The sequence below is a fragment of the Erythrolamprus reginae genome, chromosome 5 (assembly GCF_031021105.1).
Source record: "Erythrolamprus reginae isolate rEryReg1 chromosome 5, rEryReg1.hap1, whole genome shotgun sequence".
Lineage (NCBI taxonomy): Eukaryota > Metazoa > Chordata > Lepidosauria > Squamata > Dipsadidae > Erythrolamprus > Erythrolamprus reginae.
Window position 1 is genome coordinate 98409567 of NC_091954.1, and position 23316 is coordinate 98432882.

The window sequence follows — 23316 nt, forward strand, 5'->3', positions numbered from 1 at the left end:
TAAATGCACTCATCCTGTAAAATGTCATAGCCATTACAAGCTAACAGCAGATAATGATAATTATTTGCATTATCTGAAGAGAGTTATGGACTTTAAGCACAATTCTCTACTATACAGAGTTTCAAGTATGCATTCTGGGTTTCTCACTCATTTAGGGCTGTTTTTCTACATAACAACGTTGGTAAGAGCAAATGGAGAATAAGAACATCAACTTGCCAAAAGGATTTCTACATATCACAGATAAAAGTGCTCCTAAATTTGTCTTGGTGGCTGTTTGTGCATGTATTTAGTGGTAATATGTCTCCTAAGAAGAGTTCGCAATTACACAAGGCTTTGCAAAGAAATATACCTTCAAATAAGTTGTTCTATGGAGTTTCAGTGCCCCCTTCTGGTGCATTCTGGCAAAGCAGCTAGGACAATAATCTTCTCCACATTCCAAACACGCCTTGTGGATGGGAGGAAAAAAAGGAAATTAAGATACAAATATCTTCAATACATACTTTCTATGATCTTGAAATGCTTTTTAGTTTACCTGATTGTACTTATAGCTCCCTACACTAAATAAGAAAACAGCTTCAAGGAAATATCAGTTAAAAGCCAGGTGCTAGTATACCGGTGAAGCTACTGAGCTGTTTGATGTGAGGAGGGGAACTATCTTTCTCTTTTTGTACAAGAGAACTACTGTATTTTTGTATAAGATGCAATAATGCAATAATGCATAAGATGCAATAATGCAATAAGTCAAGAGTACAAGAGAACTACCGTATTTTTTGTATAAGATGCAAAAATGCAATAAGTGATTTTTGCTTTCCTAAGCCCCATGCCTGCATCCCATTTTTGCGGAAAATGGGCCTATTTTTCTCAAAAATGGGATGGACAAAGGGTCTGGGAAGCCTGCAGAGCTCCGGGGGACAAGGGAAAAGTAAAAATGCCCCATTTTTGTGAAAAAAATGTCAAAAAATGGCCCATTTTTCAAAAAACGGGGGCATTTTTTCCATCCCCTGGCACCCAGGAGCTCTCTGCAGGCTTCCCAGACCATTTGTCCACCCCATTTTTGTGAAAAAATGAGTAAAAAACTTATTTTTCACAAAAAATGGGGGTGTTTTTGCCTTCTAATTACCCCGTCTAGCATGACTGGAGGAGGAATTCTGGGAGTTGAAGTCCACTAGTCTTAAAGCTGTCAAGTTTGAAGACCCCTGGGCTAGGGATTAGAGGTGCAAGGGTCTTCAAACTTGGCAAGTTTAAGACTTGTAGACTTCAATTCCCATTCCTGAGCTAGCGTTGACTGGAGGAGAAATTCTGGGAGTTCAAGTCCACAATTCTTAAAGCTGTCAAGTTTGTTTATTGTGCTAACATATGCTATTGTAAGGATTTTACCAAATAAATAAATCAAATGAACTTCAAAAGTATTACTTTTTTGGATACGCATATTTATTGTCTAGAGTCAGTCACCTACTTACTAGCAATGCTGTCTTCATTTCACATTGACCACATGCCTTGCCCTTCACTTTAGGTTTTTCAGTGGCTGCATCATTTGCTGTTTTATGTACAAATGGCTGCTTGGCTGCACTTGGAGCTGCAAAATGTAGATGTGTTTTTAAAGCATAGATAAATGACTGGCACTAATAAGCAACTTGGCAGTAAAGCAGACTAACTTTACTGACTAACCACCCCGTAGTGGTGCTGTAGTTGTTTTCACTATCATGATTTTTTCTTCGTGCTTCTGTTTTTGATATAAACTGCTTAATATTATTTAGAATTAAGTAGCATACATACATTACACAATAATAAATAAATAAACTATTACATTGAAGCAATTGAAGTACTAATCTTTGCAACCTTATAATAAATATTTTTGGACTATTTCTGAAAATATACAAAGTTCTCCTTTATGCAGATCTTTATATTGTCCACTGAAAGCATCTGCGGATCACAACATATAACAAATACAGTAGATCTATGGCACAAGGCCACTCCCCCCCATAATGGCAGAACTCAACATTAGATACAAGTGGCAAGCGAGCTGTAGCCACTTGTTTAATGAATGTTCACAGATGGCCTCGGAAAGAGTGTTTTATGGCCCATAATTACTACTGGCCATTATAAACAAATTGCACCATCACCAGTCATATGCTTGCATTTCAGGTGCATGATAATCTGTTTGCATTTATGCCCAGTTTCCAAGTGCCTTGCAATCATGCGATTGCAGTTTATAATCTTTTCTGTTGGCTTCCCCAGAAAGTCAGTGGGGAAGCTGGCAGGCACGTTGGATTTGAGGTTTGTTCCCCCATCATGCTGAGGGACTTCTCCTCTGCTTGAAGAAAGGAGAAATCATCTCGCAGTGGAGAAACAAGCTTAAAATTTATTTATTTATTTTATTTATTTTTGTCAAACAATTATAGGGTGATAATTTGTACAAATTAAATATTAGATAAGTATGATAAAAAAAGTAACAAAAGAAGACAATAGGACAGGGACGGTAGGCACAGTGGTGCGCTTAGGCACGCCCCTTACAGACCTCTTAGAAAGGGGAAGAGGTCAATTGTAGATAGTCTAAAGTTAAAGGTTTTGGGGTTAGGAGTAGAAACCACAGAATCAGGTAGGGCATTCCAGGCGTTGATTACTCTGTTGCTAAAGTCGTATTTTTTGCAGTCACGTTTGGAGCGGTTGACATTTAGTTTAAATCGATGTCATGCTCGTGTGTTGTTGCGGTTGAAGGTGAAGTAGTCGTTAACAGGTAGGACATTTTGGTATATGATTTTATGAACTATAATTAAGTCGGAACAGAGACGACGGAGTTGTAAGTTGTCTAAACCAAGAATTTCAAGTCTGGCGGAGTAAGGTATTTTGTTGTGAGAAGAGGAGTGAAGGACTCTTCTTGTGAAATATTTCTGGACTCTCTCAATTGTGTTGATGTCAGATATGCAATGTGGGTTCCATACAGGCGAGCTGTATTCTAGGATTGGTCTGACAAATGTTTTTTAAGCTCTTGTTAGCAGTTCAAAAGTACCAGAGAAGAAGCTGTGAAGGTTTAGGTTAATAACTCTTAAAGCCTTTTTGGCAATGTTGTTGCAGTGGCCTCTAGGACAAACCCTAGTGAATGCCACTATTTTGAACTTTTCAGAATGCTGCTAATTGCTAGAGCAATGATAGTGAACCTTCTTTGGCTCGGGTACGCACATGCCTACACTCATAATGCAATGCCCTCCACCCATGCATGCTCACAACTATACTGCCCCTGCAAATGCGCACAATCCCCCCCCCCCTGCTGCCCCCGGCACATGTAGACAGGCCTCACTGAAAATTTGGATTTCCAGAAAGCCTGTTGGGCTGTTTTTCGCTCTCCCCAGGGTTCAGGAAAGCCTCCTGGGGAGTGCAAAAAATGGCCAAACGGGGTCCCTTTTTACCATCTCCAGGGTTCAGGAAAGCCTCCATGAAAAAAACACCATCATTCAGAGTCTTAACTATAGGAACAGAAAACACTAGCAAATGCCAGCATTCTAACCATTCCAGGATTATAATGTTTGCTAGCATTTTGGCCAGATTTGAGGTCTGTTCCTCTAGCACATCAAGGGATTTCTGCTCCAGAGGAGAACTAATGGAACAGATCTTAAATCTGCCAAAAACTGTAGCAAGCCAATTTTTCTTACAGTCATCTTCCCTGGCCCACCTTACCAGGAAATGATGGCCCCTCTCCCCAGCTCTCCAATTAATAACTTGCAAGGTTGCTTAAAGACTGAACTCGGGAGAGTTGGGATTGTGGTCACTGAATGAAGTGATTACATGGCATCTTGCTTAATGATCACTGAGTTCAATGGCCAAAATTCCAGGCTTGGTTATATGTGGGGCCATCTGTAGTCTTATGCATCCTCAAAATTTATTGAGTAATTACATCGATAGATCCTTGTTAAATTATCAATTCTCACAAGATGTTAATGTTGAAATCTATATGAGATTTTGAGTAAGGCTATCAAATCATTTTTTTCATAAATATGTTGTTATGATGACTGGTCATGTAGTCAAACAGATGTTTTGAGTGGCATTTTTATCCACCTATGACATCCTTCCCAAGGAATTGAGATAGGCAGATGTTGTTTGATGGTATTAAAAATATTGTAATAGAGTATAAATTATTCCAAGTAAAGCTGCCTTTTGAAGTTGACTGATGGGGATTTTATCAATGCCAAGACTGTTTAGGTGATATTCCAGTTGTTTTAGGATTGCATCCAAGGTACCTATTACTATTGGTACCATTTTTGCTTTCTTTTGGCCACAGTCATTGTACTTCTATTTGAAGAAGTACAATCTGCACCGTTTTCATGGATTATCAGTAATTCATAGAATACAGATTAGAAACCATTGTGGTAGATTGAGTCTGTTGGGTGAGTTATTTTTTTCATTTTGAAAATTAAACAGGTAGGGCGATGTCACCAATTAATTCGTTTAACCTACTTAAAGCAGCTTCTGTAACATTCCCCAAAAGGCTGAAGAATAATATTATTTGCAACATTTGAATTACAAACCTCCGCACCAGAATACCTCTGGGACCATCTTCTGCCGCACGAATCCCAGCATGGGCCTTCTCCGGGCTCCGTCGACTAAGCAATGTTCTCTGGCAGGGCCCAGGGGAAGAGCCTTCTTTGTGGTGGCCCCGGCCCTCTGGAACCAACTCCCCCTGGAGATCAGAACTGCTCCCACCCTCCTTGCCTTTGGTAAGTTGTTAAAAACTCACCTTTGCCGCCAGGCATGAGGAAATTGACACCTCCCCTAACTACTGCTTTATGTATGGTTTGATTGAATTGGATTGTGTGATTATTTTATTAATAAGGGCTTTTAAATTATGTTTTTAAATATTGGATTTGTACATTGTTATTATTGTTGTGAGCCGCCCCAAGTTCTCGGAGAGGGGCGGCATACAAATCTAATAAATAATAATAATAATAATAATAATAATAATAATAATAATAATAATAATAATAATAATTATTATTATTATTATTATTATTATTATTATTATTGCCTTAATTTCAAATCTTAATATTGCAAATACCTTGTTACCTGGAATGTGTTCTTTAAGTAGCCTCAGTTTTACTTTGCCTGAAGAAACCTGGTAAAAAAAGGAAGGAAGGAAGGAAGGAAGGGAGGGAGGAAGGAAGGAAGGAAGGGAGGGAGAATTAAACTGTGATTTCTCCAACTGTTCTCCAAAATCCCCCTTTGTTTCCTAACACTGTCCTTCATAGGGCTGTGCCATACCTCTAAATTGAAGGCAAAAAGTGTTTTAGATCATGTGGGAATGCTCCTGTAGTTTTGTTCACAACTACTCAAATCAACTAGTGGCTGCCATCCTCAGGTACAATGTACTTCCAAAACAAAAATGGTTTAAGGAATTGCAGACAAGAGTATTAAACTAAATACAATGAATTGATTAAACTTGATTTATTTCATAGTTATCTTATTTTTTCTTTTTAAAATAACAATCATAAGAGTTTCTCAATTTAATTTTTTTTATGCTCTGTGTTCTTTAAAACTTAGAACTGCTATGCTAAAACATGAGAATCAACAGATGAGAAAATAAGGCATCAAGAATTATAAACAATGTCAAGGAACCTCTAGTAAATTATCAGTGATAATGAAATTATCAAATTCATACTCAGAAATGGAAGATTCTCAGAGACTGTGCAACATTTTGCTATTAATATTTAAAGCAACATTTTAAAAAAATCTGTAAATGTGTCAGTTTTGGGGGTGGGGAAACATGAGTTGTTAAAGGGAAAACATAATATTAAAATACAGTAATACCTCATGATACAAACTTAATTGGTGCAAGGAGGAGGTTCGTAAGACGAAAGGTTCGTAAGACGAAACATTGTTTCCCATAGGAAACAATGTAAAGTCAATTAATCCGTGCAACCAAACCCCCCCCCTGCAAAAAAACGGCTTTCGGCAACTGCTGGGAAGCCGCGCGGCTGTTTTAAAAGGTGACAGCCGGCCTGGGGGGCTTCCCAGCACCCCCCCGAACCCGGGTTTGGGGTTCGGGGGGTGCTGGGAAGCCCCCCAGGCCGGCTGTCACCTTTTAAAACAGCCGCGCGGCTTCCCAGCTGTCTCCCGAAGCCGAACACCAAAGCCGAACTTCCGCGTTCGGCTTCGGGAGACAGCTGGGAAGCCGCGCGGCTGTTTTAAAAGGTGACAGCCGGACTGGGGGGCTTCCCAGCAACCTCCCGAACCGAACCCGGGGTGCAGAAAAATTTTGCCTCTTCTTACGAACTTTGTTCGAGTTACGAACCGGCGTTCGGGAGGCTTCTGGGAAGCCCCGCCGCCCGGCTGTCACCTTTTAAAACAGCCGCGCGGCTTCCCAGCAGTCTCCGAATGCCGGTTCGTAACTCGAAAAAAGTTCGTAAGAAGAGGCAAAATTTTTCTGAACCCCGGGTTCGTATCACGAGTTGTTCGTAAGACGAGGGGTTCATATCTTGAGGTACCACTGTAAAATTATTTTCTCTGTCACTTTGCCTAGTTAAAATCACATATTGTACCTATGCCAGAATCTGTGTTTTCAGAAAACCTGGCAAACTCAATGGATAGCTAAGACTTTTTCTGCCGTCCATTTTCTATGTTTCTAAATGAAAATAAATGAAAATAAACACATCAATGGAAGCAATAGTATCTGACAAGGCCCAATTTTTTAAAAACTCACATGAAAATCTGCTGGGACTTAGATTTTGTGATAATTTCCCCCTAGATATATGCAGTACAAGTTGGCAAAAAAAAAAAAAGTCTTTCTATATAGATTAAAAAAAATCTGCCATTCAGGCTCACTTTGTAATAATAGTATCAAAAAGTTTCAATCAATTATTTTCAAAAATTTGACCACAGTGCTATCCTACAAAAAGATTTATTTACTGAAGATGTTATGTAAAATTTATTTAAATATCCTATCTGTATTACCTTTATAGCATTTTCTTTATCTTGTAAGATTTGTGGTTGTGTATTTAGACTACCGTGACCTGATTTCCATCGATAACCATTTGTTCGCCTAAAGGGAGATCAAAAAATCTTTTTATGAGCATTCATAAACAAATATGAAGAATATTGCAGACCATAGATATAACACTGTTTACAACACATTGGATACAATGCCTTTCTCCAGAATTATGAGGCAGCTGTCGGGGCATCACAAATCCAGAAATATAACAGAAAAACAGTTGGAAGGGACCTTGGAATTCTTCTAATCCAGCCTCCTTACTTAAGAAGGAGACCTAATATAATTTCAGACAAATGACTGTCTAGTCTCTTCTTAAAAACTTATAGTGATGGAGCACCTAGAACTTATCAAGGTAAAATGTTCCATTGATTACCGGTAATTGTTCTGTTAGGAAATGTCTCTTGTTTTCTATATGGGTTCTTTCCTTGATTAATTTCCCTTCATTGCTTCTTGTTCTTGGGATATTATAAATTCTCCTGCCTTGAGCAGGAGGTTGGATTAGAAGACCTTTGGGATTCCAGCCCTATGATTTTATACTCTATGTTCTAGAACAAGAATATATCTAACTTCCTTTGTTACTTTTCTTCTTCTTTGGGAATAAGAAGAGATAGGGCCTGCCCTCTGCTTCAATCATGTTTAGTATATGTAAGAATAATGGCCAATAGACAACTTAGCTTTGCTTTAGTAACAGCACTTTGAACCTAATGTAAAGATTTACTCTAGGTTTCTTTTCTGGAACAAATATTTTAATATCTCTTAATTCTACTTTGTTTAAAAAAACCCTAAATGTTACCGACCAAATGTTACAAGTTAGCTAGACCAAACCCATAGCATCATCCACACCAGGAACTTTCAGACAAGTAGTGGCAAAATGACCAAAATAAATAATAACTGCTTCCAATTCTAGTATTACAGTGTTCCCTCGATTTTCGCGGGTTCGAACTTCGCGAATAGCCTATAATACGGTTTTTCAAAAAATATTAATTAAAAAATACTTCGCGGTTTTTTTTCTATACCATGGTTTTCCCCGCCCGATGCTGTCATACATCATCACCAAACTAATAATTTTTTCAAATAAATAACAAAAAAAATTATTATTGTTAATAATTATGTTTATAAATATCAGGATTACTGTGTCTTATTCAATGGTGAATACCAGTAATAATGGTGAGTAAATTGTTGTTAAGGGAATGGGAAATGGTAATTTAGGGGTTTAAAGTGTTAAGGGAAGGCTTGTGATACTGTCCATAGGCAAAAATGGTTTATTTACTTCTGCATCTCTACTTCGCGGAAATTCGACTTTCGCGGGCGGTCTCGGAATGCATCCCCTGCGAAAATCGAGGGAACACTGTACTTCATTCCCTTGCAAGCAATCAGCAAAACGAATAATTACAAACTGACAAACTGACCGCCTTCTGCCGCACAAATACCAGCGACCCGTTAGGTCCCACAGAGTGGGCCTTCTCCGGGTCCCGTCAACAAAACAATGTCATTTGGCAGGGCCCAGGGGAAGAGCCTTCTCTGTGGCAGCCCCGGCCCTCTGGAACCAACTCCCCCCGGAGATTAGAATTGCCCCACCCTCCTTGCCTTTCGTAAACTCCTTAAAACCCACCTCTGTCGTCAAGCGTGGGGGAATTGAGACATCTGCCCCGCCTATGTAGTTCTAGTGCATGATATGACTGTATGTATGTTTTTTATATTGGGGTTCCTTGCTTTTAGATTTTTAAATGTGTAATTGTTATCTTAGATTTTAATTATTAGATTTGTCAATATATATTGTTTTTGTCACTGTTGTGAGCCGCCCCGAGTCTGCGGAGAGGGGCGGCATACAAATCTAATAAATAAATAAATAAAATAAATTAATTGAAGAGCCATCATTTACTATAAAAGAAATGGAAGGAGGGAAGGAGGGAAAGATCACAAACTTGTAGCATGTGGTATTAAAGACTTTGGGGAAAAGATACAAAAATTAATGACTATGGCCCAAGATCATTAGTAACACTTAAAACTTAAACAGAACTATATATCTTGCTAAGTACAGTTGAACACTAATGACCACATATCCTTAAAAAGCTGATCCTGGCAAAGAAAGTTAGCATTATTACTCACATCGCTGAGAAAGGGAAACAAATAGAAGAGGTTAATAAAGTAGTTTTCAAATTTATAGCAAACAAAGTTACAGATAAAAGTGCTGTGCTTTGTCTGCAGAATATTTCGACATCTGAAATGGATTCTCTGAAATAAAGAATGATTACATATGGTGGTTTTTTTATATATAATGCAGCCATATGCACTTAAAGCTTCCAAGGATTGAATTTCTAGTAAAATATAAGAAGAACTTTATAAATAATAAAGCCCTCCCAAAGAATGGAAAGTGAAGTCGAGGAGCTGACAGTACTTGAAATTGAATTCAAAAGCCCAATGGAAGAAAAACAAACAAACAAACAATGCTCCAATGTTACAGAGCAGTGATGGCTAATCTTTTGGCACTCTGCGTGCCAAAAATGGGGGGAGAGTGGGGGAGTCATGCGGATGCGTTCCTACACCCATAATTCAGTGCACCCCACCCCCCATGCATGTGCATGTCATCTCTCCATGCTGTTCTGCCAGTGTGTCTCAACCGTCCATAATTACTGGGTAATTAGTCCATTAAGACACACACCACACGATAAAAGGAATACCCAAAAGTTTTTATAAACAGAAAAACAGAAACAGCTCCCTTTTTAAATGTCAAAGGGATTTTCTGGTACACACAAGGCACAGGTTAAATGCAGTCCAATTGCATCACCCAATAACGGGGAAATTGAGTCCAATTCTAAAGTCCAAAGAGTCCACAAACACAATCCTAAAGAGCAAAAACCACGATCTTGATGAAACAATGAATCAGATAAAGTGTCATGAGGCTAAAATACCAGGCTGCACTAATTACAGCAGCCCCACCCAACCACAGGTGGCCTCATTTTCTCTTGTAATAATCCTTCAGTTGTTGTCTCCTATGCATCACTCTACGCATGCGTGGATGTGTCATTAATTCTTGTTCAGAATCCAGGGATGATACAGATGACTGATCTCCTCCTGGGCTGTCTGCCAAACTCCCCTCTTCCCTGTCACTCATGCTTCCTTGGTCAGAGGAGACTTCATCAGCAAATTCTACTGGGAGCAAAACAGGCCTGTGGCATGTGGATGTTTCCCCCACATCCACCTCCACACTCCTTGGGGCAGGAGCTGGGCCAGAGCCAACCACAACACATGCTCCCACGGTTTTTGCATGTGATGGCATGGTGGACCTGGTAGGGCCGTTTTTCGGCCTTCCAAGGCTCTAGAGCAGTGGTTCCCAACCCTTTTTTGGGGATGCCCACCTAAGCATCTCTAAAATCATGATGCCCCCACCCCCATGACATATAATACTTATTATTCAAAAAGTGGAGGAAGCCTAAAAGGCCATTAACTAGGTTTAAACAAGGTTCCAATTGACCCCATTAAAATTGAAATTGCCCGCCTGTGGGGCATGGGCCCCATGTTGGGAACCAGGGCTCTAGAGGCTTTCTAGGAGCCTGGGGATGGCGAAAATGGCCTTCCCCATCACGTCCCCCAAGGCTCTCCAGAAGCCAGAAATGCCCTTGCACAAGCTCTTTACTTTCCTCAAAATGGGTCATGTGGAGAACCCTGGGAGGGCCAGCTGTAAATTGAGGAGCTGATCTACGGCAATGGCTCCGGTGCCGGCAAATATGGCTCCGGTTGCCACCTGTGGCACGCGGGCCATAGGTTTGCCATCATGGCAAGAGAAAGTTTGGCCTAGAATGTATGTGTGAATGTAAATGAAGATTCAATCATCCAGGACAAAAGCATCTAAAAAGTTTAAATCATGGCAATTATAACAAAGTTTATTAAACTCAGACATTTCTTAAACTTTGGTCCAGTTGCCATGATTTAACCTTTTTTTGATACTTTTGTTTTGGATGATTGTGTCTTCATTTGCATTTGCAGTACATTTTGGGGAGAAACCCCTGCAGTTGATATAGCAAGAGTTGGTACATTCCAATGATTCTCTACCTAACTTTAATTTTTTCATTTTGACTGAAGAAGTTACTTGGAAGAGTAATGGAACGTCTCAGTTTAATGAACTTTTCTCCAGTTCCCATAATTTAACTTTTTTTAGATATTTTGGCCTAGCACAAAGATACAGTATATATTAAGCCAGAAATGTATTGCAGCTTCTGCTGAAGTTGCTGAGATTAAAAAATCCAGATAAAGTAGTTTTCTATTAAAAATCACTTTTCTAGCTTAGATTGAGAAGCAGGGCACTCACAGTTTCTATCAACATAGCAATTGGTAGAAACATGCTAAATTGGTAGAGTGGCATAAGGGAAGGGAGAAACAAGGGGCTCATATACTGCTGCTTTTCACTAATTTAAACAGAAAGAGGTTGGATGGGAAAACAATTTTTAAAAAACATCTGTTTTTGACACAGAAATGAAAATACACAATCTTAGAACCATTATCCTACTGTGGTTAGATAGAGCTATTGGTATGAACTTAATTACGGAACATGAAGATTACTCTGAGAGTATTCACAAATATAACACTACAAATTTTTATTATTCTCACTGGAAGAAAAGGTCACTTTCTTACAACTAATCATTTTAAACAGTGCCATTATTACTTTGCACTATTTTATGGTAAATTTAAAAAAAACTGGCAGGTACTTCAGAAATCATTAAATCCCAATTTTTATGCAATGCAAAATTTGCTACAATACAGCAAAATGTCACTTTAACAGACTAATGGTAAGTAAGTTGTCTGCTATTTGCAAATATTCGATAAATTCATAAGTAATGGCAGCGATCCACATCATTTGTATTAATTGGCATCACTGGTGAAACATCATTAAGCGAATGGCACAAGAGACACTATGGAAATGAAAATTACATAACTCTGCATCAATTTCTGTCCATATCTGCAAAACAACATCAACATAAAAGTGATATAAATTGTGTGTCGTTCCTGTCACTTGATATAAAACAGCATAATTTGTCTCATTTGTGTAATGATATTATTATAAATTATGTAAATCACTGAAGAAATGTAGTCCTTTGCATTCAAAGTCCATTATATCAATATGAGATTTCCTTGATCTGCCAGCCTTAAAATATTCAGATTCTTCTTACTTTTAAGGCAAAAGTGTCTTCTCGGAATTTTCTATCTATTTATATTCCTGTCCATACATATCATTTATTAATTCCCTGTATCTTTGCGCCTACTTCAGACAATTTGTCACAAATAAAATAAAAGTTTGATATTCCCTTCCTGTATTGGCAGTTTATCGTACATGACTTCTGCTCCTCTGGCTAACAGATAAGAACTCTTACAGCAGATGATATGGTTCCCTTCAGGTCTTCAGTGCCAAAGCCAGAACAGAACATCAGAAATCAAATCCTATGATTGCAGTACATTGAAACATCATAATCACAGGCTAAATATCCAGATTACATTCATATGATCACAGTGACATTGTAATGGGTAAAACTCCAAGCTCCATCATAAATCCCCATAAGTACAACTTTATTTTTTTTAAAATATATGCAAATTTCAGTATGACAGTGTTCAAATCCCAGTGAGGGTATGGCTAGCTGATGAGAGGAAACAACTTTTAAATAGATATATACTAGTCTCCCTTCATTTTCAATGCACCAAAAGTATGTTAAACACACCGCATTTTTCGGTGTATAAGATGCACCTTTCTCCTCCCTAAAAGAGGCTGATAATTTGGGTGCGTCTTATACTCTGAATGTAGCATCCCACCCCGACCCCCGCAGCCCTAACGAGGTGCTAACAATCTTCCCAGCTCTTACCTTGCAGGCTCTTTCATTGTTTATCTCTGCAAAGAATGTTTTCTAAGTCCTAAGTCTTTGCAGGGTTTTTTTCATTGCTCTAACTTGCTCTGAATAAGTTTCTTTCCAGTGCTAATGATGTTCCCAGCTCTTACCAGCTTGCAAGCTCTCTCATTGTCACTCTCTGCCAAGAATGTTTTCCAAATCCTGTCTTTGTAGGGGATTTTTTCCATTGCTTTACTTGCTCCAGATGTTTCTTTCCAGCCCTAACCAGGTGTTATTAATGTTCCTAGCTCTTACAGGCTTGCAAGCTCTTTCATTGTTACTCTCTGCAAAGAAGAATGTTTTCCAAGCCCTAAATCTTTGCAGAGCTCTTTCAATTGTTCTACCTGCTCAGACTTTTTCTTTCCAGATGCTAATGATAATTCCAGCTCTTACTGGCTTGCAAGCTTGTTGTCTGTTACTTGTTACTTGTTACTTGTTACTCTCTCAGAATATTTTTTAAGACCTTAATGAGGGGATAAAATAATGTGCTGAAGCTGATCAGACTAAGGACGCTAGCCAGATGAATACCTGGTAAGCAGATTCTTTTCCCTGTTTTCCTCCCCCAAAACTAAGGTGTGTTTTATATTCCGTTGCCTCTTATATTCCAAAAAATACAGTACAGTATATGGAAGTATGATATATATATATATATATATATATATATATATATATATATATATATGTGTGTGTGTGTGTGTGTGTGTGTGTGTGTGTGTGTGTGTGTATGTATGTGTATATATATATATATATATATATATATATATATATATATATATATACACACACACACACACACACACACACACACACACACACACACAGAGCTGGAAGGGTTCTGATCTGATAGCTCACACTGCTAGTTCTCTGCTTTACAAGGCAGAGTTCACCAGATCGAATCCCAGTAAAGGAAAGGGTGTGGCTAGCTGATGAGAACACTGCGAGACCTAAGCTGCCTTCCTTCTATAAATACTGGTGGCTGGGTGTGGTTTGATGGCTCAGCAATTGCCTGCTGTGTAGAAACTTCCTGGTGAGTCAGTGGGGTAACATCTGGGGTCGTTGATGTAGATGAAGTATGCTGATTAGTTAATGGTTGTTAATCAGCATACTTCAGCTACATCAATGACACCAGATGTTACCCCACTGACTCACCAGGAAGTTTCTACACAGCAGGCAATTGCTGAGCCATCAAACCAACCCAGCCACCAGTATTTATAGAAGGAAGGCAGCTTAGGTCTCGCAGTGTTTGCCTTAGAACAAGGACAGAAACACGAGCCTGAAGATGATGAGTGGGACCTCATCGAAACGTCGCCAGAAATTTCCAAATCCTACATGGGAAGAAACCCGAACATACCAAGACCGTCATACCTGTACCCGTGAAAATCTACGAAAACAAATATATAACTATATATAAATTATATAAACAAACAGTACACTGTACACTGAAAGAATACTACTTTCCCATGTTTGGATAACTTCCAAAGGTTTGCTCTTCTACTCTCCAAATAACTAGTCATTAAAGTTCTACCTACCCTCTGTCTTGTTTCTCTCGGCTCATGTTTGATTGTAGTTGCTTCAGTTTCTTCTCCATTTCATTATTTTCAAGTTCCAGCTGAACCTTTTCCAATTGCAGCTCCCGTACACTTCTAGAGAGATTTAATTCAGCTCTAAAACTGGCACCAGAAACTGGTACTTTCTTTCTCTATTTAAAGTATATGCAATGCAGCAGAAAATGGCAGATTGGTATTTTGATAGAATTGTATGAAACAGGACTATACAGTTATAGCTTAATTTTTTAATTTTTTTTTTTAAAAAAAGGATATTTGGCATCGGGCCAGATTACTTTGCAGGACAGCCTTATGCCGTATGAATCTCAGCGACCAGTTAGGTCCCAGAGTTGGCCTTCTCCAGGTCCCGTCGACCAGACAATGTCGCTTGGTGTGAGCCGCCCCGAGTCTTCGGAGAGGGGCGGCATACAAATCTAATAAATTATTATTATTATTGGTGGGGCAAAGGGAAAGAGCCTTCTCTGTGGTGAGGGGGCGGCCCTCTGGAATCAGCTTCCCCCAGAGATTCACACTGCCCTCACCCTCCTCGCCTTCCAAAAGAGCATTAAGACTCATTTATGTCGCCAGACTTGGGGCAATTAGTTCTTAGGCCCCCTGGCCAATTAATGTTACATATGGCTGAGGTCTGAATGTGTACGATTGATTTTTTAAATGTTACGGATTTTATACAGTGGCGAATCCAATTAATTTACTAAATAACTATATTTAGTAAATTAATTGGATTTGCCACTGTATTTTATTGTTTTTATTATATGTTGTAAGCTATCCCGAGTTTTCATAGAGGGGCAGCATAGAAATCCAATAAATGAATGAATGAATGAATGAATGAATGAATGAATGAATGAATGAATGAATATTCTGTTTGTGCCATTGCAATTAAAGGTATTATTTAACAATAGGCCACTAATTTAGGACAAAGAGAAAAAAAAAAGAAACAGGAAAAGGACATTAGAAAGCACCATTATAAATTATTATTATTTATTAGATTTGTATGCCGCCCTTCTCCATAGACTCGGGGCGGCTCACAACAGTGATAAAAAACAATAAATGGTAACAAATCTAATATTTAAAATCTAAAAACAACAATTTTACATTAAAAAGTCTTTAAAAAACCCAATATATAAAAACATACACACAATCATATCATACACAAAAACTACATGGGCAAGGGGGAGATGTCTCAGTTCCCCCATGCCTGACGGCAGAGGTGGGTTTTAAAGAGTTTACGAAAGGCAAGGAGGGTGGGGGCAATCCTAATCTCTGGGGGGAGCTGGTTCCAGAGGGTCGGAGCCACCACAGAGAAGGCTCTTCCCCTGGGTCCCGCCAGCCGACATTGCTTAGTCAAAGGGACCCGGAGAAGGCCAACTCTGTGGGACCTAACCGGCCGCTGGGATTCATGTGGCAGAAGGCGGGCTCGCAGATATCCTGGTCCGGTGCCATGAAGTGTTTTATAGGTCATAACCAACACTTTGAATTGTGACCGGAAACTGATCGACAACCAATGCAGACTGCGGAGTTTTAGAGTAACATGGGCATACTTAGGGAAGCCCATGATTACTCTCGCAGCTGCATTCTGCACAATCTGAAGTTTCCGAACACTCTTCAAAGGTAGCCCCATGTGAACAGCACTCCAATTCTGAATACATTTACAAGGCGGCAACTCTCATTTGTTTCAATAAAATTAACTTCAAGTAAGTGATTTTAGGATTGCAGCTTTAGTGGTTAGAAATAGTTTGCATTTAATGATGCATATAAAAAGGCAAGAGGTTATCCAAGCACTTCAAAATCAATTAGAGAGAGAAACTTACTTTTCCTTCAGTTTTACAGAAACTCCAGTTTTTGAACCAGGGAGTATCACAAAATCATTGATGTTCATGATTGCAAATTCAGAAAAGCTTAACGACGTATTCAAATCATACAGTTTTGAAACCTGTTTACAAGAGAAAAAACTTGTATTAAAACAGTTTCTTTAACAATTCCATCTATATTTATAAATGGAAGAAGAGAAAATAAGTACTGAAGGACAGCTATAGGTACTGTTAAGTTTCACCAATTATTTATTTATTTATTATTTATTTTATTTATTATTTAGATTTGTATGCCGCCCCTCTCCGCGAACTCGGGGCGGCTCACAACAAAAAATATAAACAATCGTACAAATCCAAATAAATTCAATACATTTAAGTATTTAAAATAGTTTTAAAAAGAACCCCACTATATTAACAAGCACACACACAAACATACCATACATAAATTGTACGTGGCCGGGGGAGGTGTTTCAGTTCCCCCATGCCTGACGACAAAGGTGGGTTTTGAGAGCTTTACGGAAGGCAGGGAGAGTAGGGGCAGTTCTAATCTCCGGGGGGAGTTGGTTCCAGAGGGCCGGGGCCGCCACAGAGAAGGCTCTTCCCCTGGGGCCCGCCAACCGACATTGTTTAGTTGACGGGACCCGGAGAAGGCCCACTCTGTGGGACCTAATCGGTCGCTGGGATTCGTGCGGCAGAAGGCGGTCTCGGAGATATTCTGGTCCGATGCCATGAAGGGCTTTAAGGTCATAACCAACACTTTGAATTGTGACCGGAAATTGATCGGCAGCCAATGCAGACTGCGGAGTGATGGTGAAACATGGGCATACCTAGGTAAACCCATGACTGCTCTCGCAGCTGCATTCTGCACGATCTGAAGTTTCCGAACACTTTTCAAAGGTAGCCCCATGTAGAGAGCGTTACAGTAGTCGAATCTCGAGGTGATGAGGGCATGAGTGACTGTGAGCAATGAGTCCCGGTCCAGATAGGGCCGCAACTGGTGCACCAGGCGAACCTGGGCAAACGCCCCCCTCGCCACAGCTGAGAGATGGTTTTCTAATGTGAGCTGTGGATCGAGGAGGACGCCCAAATTGCGGACCCTCTCTGAGGGGGTCAATAATTCCCCCCCCCAGGGTAATGGACGGACAGATGGAATTGTCCTTGGGAGGCAAAACCCACAGCCACTCCGTCTTATCCGGGTTGAGCTTGAGTCTGTTGACACCCATCCAGGTCCCAACAGCCTCCAGGCACCGGCACATCACTTCCACCGCTTCGTTGACTGGGCATTAATTTGACATTGGATCTAACAATACTGAATAATAACCTTTATATGTGTAAAAGGCTTGGTAATAAAACCTTGGGCTTAGCTTCCATATACTTAAATCAGTGAACTTTAAGTAACTCTTACTTAACTTCTTTTAATTTCAAGTAGCTTATTTTAAGCATAACAAAGTCTAGATGCAAGCAATGTGTTAGAAAAGAGCAGATTGTTGATGTTTACAGAATGATGTAACAAATTATTTCTATTCAGATGGAATGCATCATGATGGTTACTACAATTATAATGGCAACTTGGAAAGTGAAAAGCCAGATCCTTAAATTCAATGGAAATATTATACTTATGGGTTAGAATCAATGAGTGCTCTTATGTGTAATAGCAATTTTGGCTTAGATTACATCGGTAATTCAAGTTTGAGATGGCTCTAACTGTTAGCATCTGTATTGGACTTTTGAAAAACTTGGGGCTCACGTTATAGTTTTGTGATGCTTATGGTAAAACTTTCCACTGTGCATTGGATTCAGGAAGAATACAGAATGTTCGGTAGTAATCATGGGTTCCGATTAAGGTTGAAACTCAACAGTGCAGTGAGTAAATACAACCCTCTCATAATTTACAGCACGCTTCAGTAGACTCTATTTTAACCCTAAAAGATAGTCAAAATATTCACCATACCTAAACACTGACCATGATTCTAATCCACGCACTAAATACAGTCATACCTCGTCTTACGAACCTAATTGGTTCCAGGGGGAGGTTCGTAAGACAAAAGGTTCGTAAGCCGAAACATTGTTTCCCATAGGAAACAATGTAAAGTCAATTAATCCATGCAACCAAAAAAACCCCCGCAAAAAAAGGGCGTTCGGCGACTGCTGGGAAGCCGCGCGGCTATTTTAAAAGGTGACAGCCGGGCTGGGGGACTTCCCAGCAACCTCCCGAACCCCAAACCCGGAAGTTCAGCAAAAGTTCGGGGTTCGGGAGTTTGCTGGGAAGCCCCCCAGGCCGGCTGTCACCTTTTAAAACAGCCGCGCGGCTTCCCAGCAGCTTCCCGAAGCTGAATGCCAAACCCGAACTTCCACGTTCGGCATTCGGCAACTGCTGGGAAGCCGCGCGGCTATTTTAAAAGGTGACAGCCGGCCTGGGGGGCTTCCCAGCAACCTCCCAAACCCCGAACCCGCAAGTTCGGCAAAAGTTCGGGGTTCAGGAGGTTGCTGGGAAGCCCCCCAGCCCGGCTGTGACCTTTTAAAACAGCTGGGCAGCTTCCCAGCAGCTTCCCGAAGCCGAACGCCAAACCCGAACTTCCGCGTTCGGCGACTGCTGGGAAGCCGCGGGGCTGTTTTAAAAGGTGACAGCTGGCCTGGGGGGCTTCCCAGCAACCTCCCGAACCCCGAACCCGGAAGTTCAGCAAAAGTTCAGGGTTCGGGAGGTTGCTGGGAAGCCCCCCAGGCTGGCTGTCACCTTTTAAAACAGCCCCGCGGCTTCCCAGCAGTCGCCGAACGCCGGTTCGTAACTCGAAAAAAGTTCGTAAGAGGAGGCAAAATTTTTCTGAACCCCGGGTTCGTATCACGAGTTGTTCGTAAGACGAGGGGTTCGTATCTTGAGGTACCACTGTATTACCATCAACCTTTGAGGTTTCCTGTAAAAATTACTCTGAACAAGTGTTATGTTAAATTTTCATATTTAATAGCATATTTTACATTAGTTTGAAATTGAGTATAAAGACTAGGCTAGATGTTTGTGTTGCCGTTATAGTAAAATTATACTAAATACTAATATATTAAAAATATAGTATAGTATGCTTTCCAGAGTCCAGAAGGAGTTGGGCGGCTTATAAATTTAAATAATAAATAAATAAATAAATAAATAGATAAATAAATAAATAAAATTAGCACAAGAGGCTCCTCTGGGGTTTTTAATAAAATTAGTATGAGAATATTACATTGAATTGTATATGCTGCAGGGTTACATCTATATTCCACTCCATTCCACTCCAGAGGCAGAGAGTTCTTAATACAAATCCAGTGGTCTTCCATATAGCCTTTACACTAATATAATTGTCCCAAAAGTAAGTTTAAGCATGTTACTACTTGCTGGGTGATACAAAGCAGGTTTTTTAAAAACATAATGAGGGTAACAGGATTAACACAAATCGATGTCTTGACCTAAGTTTATATTTAGTCTATGAATAAGATTATGTAAATATATTATGCTCCAAGCATAGTTGAATGAGTATATTTGTTTTTCCCCAAGGAGAGGTTTACAATATTCAGCCTCAATGCACCAAGCAAATAGCTAGAAATTACTCAGAGGAGAAATATTGCATGGAGTCAATTTTTCACACTGGTATTTTATCACAGAGTCATTCTATAAAGATAGAGCATTCTATTTGCTAGATATTACTTTACCCATTAATAGGGCCATAGTTTTAACCATATCAATGCAAACTTACTGAAATTATTTTGGATTTCTTATTGAACAGGATTTTTTTTAGTAAAGGAGGAAATGAAAGTGGAGAACTGGGAAGAATTCAATGGGAAAATGCAGCCTTTGCCATTGGAAGATCAGCAGTTCAACAGGATCAGATTAGAAAAAAATCTCTGCTTATGTAATATTGGGATAGATTCCTATACCTGGTTCATATTTAACTGACAAAATTAACCATATTTCAGCCCAGCTTGTTTAGGGTTATTCTATTATTCATACAAATCTGAAACCATAATTATACAAATCCGAATAATAAATAAATAAACAAGAAAAGTACATTGTACTTAGTTAACCACGAGAAGTATATTCCATGAACCCTACTCTGAAAAGCCGTGTCTTATCTACTTTGCAATTTGTAAAGTATCATCCCAAACAGCACATTTCTAGTCAAGATATTAAAAATTACTTTACTCCCAAATCCATCCAACAAATACTAGAACCTAAACAAACTTGGCTGTTTCCACCAGTTATATCTAGTTAGCAATGGGATTAGGAAACCAGTCAGATGTTCCAGGACTTTATGCCAAAATAGAAGAAGAAACCAGTCCTGCCTCAAAACTAGAAATTCCTGCTATCCCTAGCAATTTAATTCAAAACAAGCAAGCCTCTTTCACCAAATCTAGCACTGGATGGCATCTTAAGGACTTCCTGACAGGCATGCATAGAACAGAGAAAGCTGCTTTTTTTAAAAAAAATGCAGAGATTCAAACAAAAGTATCTCAAAAAGAATCAGAATACAAAATACAAACTTGAAGGAAATGAACTTGTAGATGACCCTCCCTGTGTCAAAGGCCTTGGAGTACTCATATCCAATGACCTACGTGCTAGAACCCACTGTAACATTGCCAAAAAGGCACTAAGAATTGTTAATCTAATCCTACGTAGTTTCTCCTTTGGCAATATTGCACTGCTAACCAGAGTTTACAAAACATTTGTTAGTTAGACCAATTCTAGAATACAGCTCACCTGCATTGCATATCAGACATTAATACAATCGAGAGAGTCCAGAAATATTTCGCAACAAAATACAAAATTGCTGCCAATCTGCCTTCCATTGAGGACCTGTATACTGCACGAGTCAAAAAGAGGGCGGGTAAAATATTTACTGACCCCTCACATCCTGGACACAAATTGTTTCAACTCCTACCCTCAAAACGTCGCTACAGAGCACTGCACACCAAGACAACTAGACACAAGAACAGTTTTTTCCCGAACGCCATCACTCTACTAAACAAATAATTCCCTCAACACTGTCAGACTTTCTACTAAATCTGCACTTCTATTCTACTAGTTTTCCTCATCATTCCTATCACCCATTTCCTCCCATGTTGACTGTATGACTGTAACTTGTTGCGTATATCCTAAGATTTTTATTAATATTGCTTCTTCATTGCTTATTTGACCCCTATGACAATCATTAAGTGTTGTACCACATGATTCTTGACAAATGTATATTTTATTTTATGTACGTTGAGAGCATATGCACCAAGACAAATTCCTTGTGTGTCCAATCACACTTGGCCAATAAAATTCTATTCTATTCTATTCTATTATTCCACCAGACTTGAAATACTGCTATTAGACAATTTACAACTACCTCGCCTCTGATCTGATCTAAATGTATTTCATAAAATCATAAACCAAAATGTCTTTCCTGTTAATGACTACTTCACCTTCAACTGCAGCAATACAAGAGCACCTAATAGATTCAAACTCAATGGAAACTGCTCCAAACTGGACTGAAGAAAATAGGACTTCAGCAATAGAGTGATCAATGCCTGGAATGTACAACCTGACTATCACTTCTTCCCCAACCTCCCAAAATTTTAACCTTATATTGCCTACCATTGACATCTCCCCTTTTCTAAGAAGCTTGTGAGTAGCCTGCATAAGCTCACCACTCTGCCTACTGTCTCTGCCCTAGTGTCCTATTATCCTCTTTTATAGTTACTTTTTACTCATGTTACATTTATACAAACTACCACTACTATCCTATACATGTTTGACAAACAAATAAACAAAAATAAACATCCTGCTAGCAATTTAATTCAAATTCAATTCAAAATGCAATCCCCTAGCAATTTAATTCAAAACAAGCAAGCCTCTATCACCAAATCTAGCACTGGGTGGCATCTTGAGGACAGGGAAAGCTGCTTTTAAAAAAACCTGCAGAGATGCAAAAAAATAAATTAGATGGAAAATCTCAATCTCTGCAACGTTGGCAGCCCCTGCATACAAAATCTCTGAGGATATTAGAAACATAGATTGACGGCAGAAAAAGACCTCATGGTCCATCTAGTCTGCCTTTATACTATTTCTTGTATTTTATCTTAGGATGGATATATGTTTATCCCAGGCATGTGTAAATTTAGTTACTGTGGATTTACCAACCACGTCTGCTGGAAGTTTGTTCCAAGCTTCTACTACTCTTTCAGTCAAATATTTTTTCACGTTGCTTTTGATCTTTCCCCTAACTAACCTCAGATTGTGCCCCCTTGTTCTTGTGTTCACTTTCCTGTTAAAAACACTTCTCTCCTGAACCTTATTTAACCCTTTAACATATTTAAATGTTTCGATCCTGTCCCCCCCCCCCCTTTCCCTTCTGTCCTCCAGACTATACAGATTGAGTTCGTGAAGTCTTTCCTGATAAGTTAAGACCTTCCACTATATTGGGACACCCTCCTCTCCCCCCACCAAAAAAAACCTATGATGCCCCCTATAAGTGCACTGGAAATAACCCAGGATCTGATCCTAGTCTAGCCATCATTTTATTACAGAGCCAGTCTGTGCAAATGAGCGATTCTAGGTAAACGGGTGTATTACCCCTCTATCTAAGAGCCCTTTAAATTAACCCCTTCCCCGCCGGTCCCTTCACAGCAACTGTTGTTGTTCCTCTTTTCCCACCGGCTCAATGATCCCGAGGACTGCGAGAACCCGGCGGCCAGAGAAGGACGCAGCGCATTCCAGGCTTCCCTGGCCGGCTTCCTTCTGTCTCCCGAAGCCGCGCTCCCGCCGAAACAAGCTAGCCGTTCCCACGGCAACCGGTCGCTTTGGGCCTCTTCCATCTTCAAAAGTGAAGGGGTGGGCTACGCCGGGAGCGTTCCATCTCGGGAGGTTCCATTCGACGAGACCGAAGAGGGGGGGGGAAGGGGGAGAGGAGGTGGCAGGTAGGCTGGGTCTGACCGACGGGTGGTGGTGTTTCTTTAAAACTATCAGGGCTTGCCTTAAAAAAAAAAAATCAAGCATTTGCTTCTTTTTGGAGCTCAGTGGCATACGGGAGTTTATTTTATTTATTTATTTATTCGATTTTTTTAAATGCTGCCCTTCT

General features: G+C 39.7%; 1 protein-coding gene across 2 annotated transcripts in view; it reads right to left on the reverse strand.

The window, feature by feature from the left end:
• Nucleotides 1-23015, reverse strand: part of ZBBX (zinc finger B-box domain containing) — a 61179-nt gene extending 38164 nt beyond the window's left edge. Inside the window, exons 1-7 of one of the 2 annotated variants that reach the window (XM_070753582.1) lie at nucleotides 22893-23015; nucleotides 16229-16350; nucleotides 14385-14498; nucleotides 6943-7030; nucleotides 5059-5107; nucleotides 1461-1576; nucleotides 350-445 (exon numbers count right to left, since the gene is read on the reverse strand). In XM_070753582.1, coding sequence (XP_070609683.1) covers nucleotides 350-445; nucleotides 1461-1576; nucleotides 5059-5107; nucleotides 6943-7030; nucleotides 14385-14498; nucleotides 16229-16296 — 531 coding nt within the window. In that variant the 5' untranslated portion in view covers nucleotides 16297-16350; nucleotides 22893-23015. Of the gene's footprint in view, nucleotides 1-349; nucleotides 446-1460; nucleotides 1577-5050; nucleotides 5108-6942; nucleotides 7031-14384; nucleotides 14499-16228; nucleotides 16351-22892 lie in introns of both variants that reach the window. The other variant, XM_070753581.1, reaches the window with a different exon arrangement.
• Nucleotides 23016-23316: the final 301 nt, after the last annotated feature.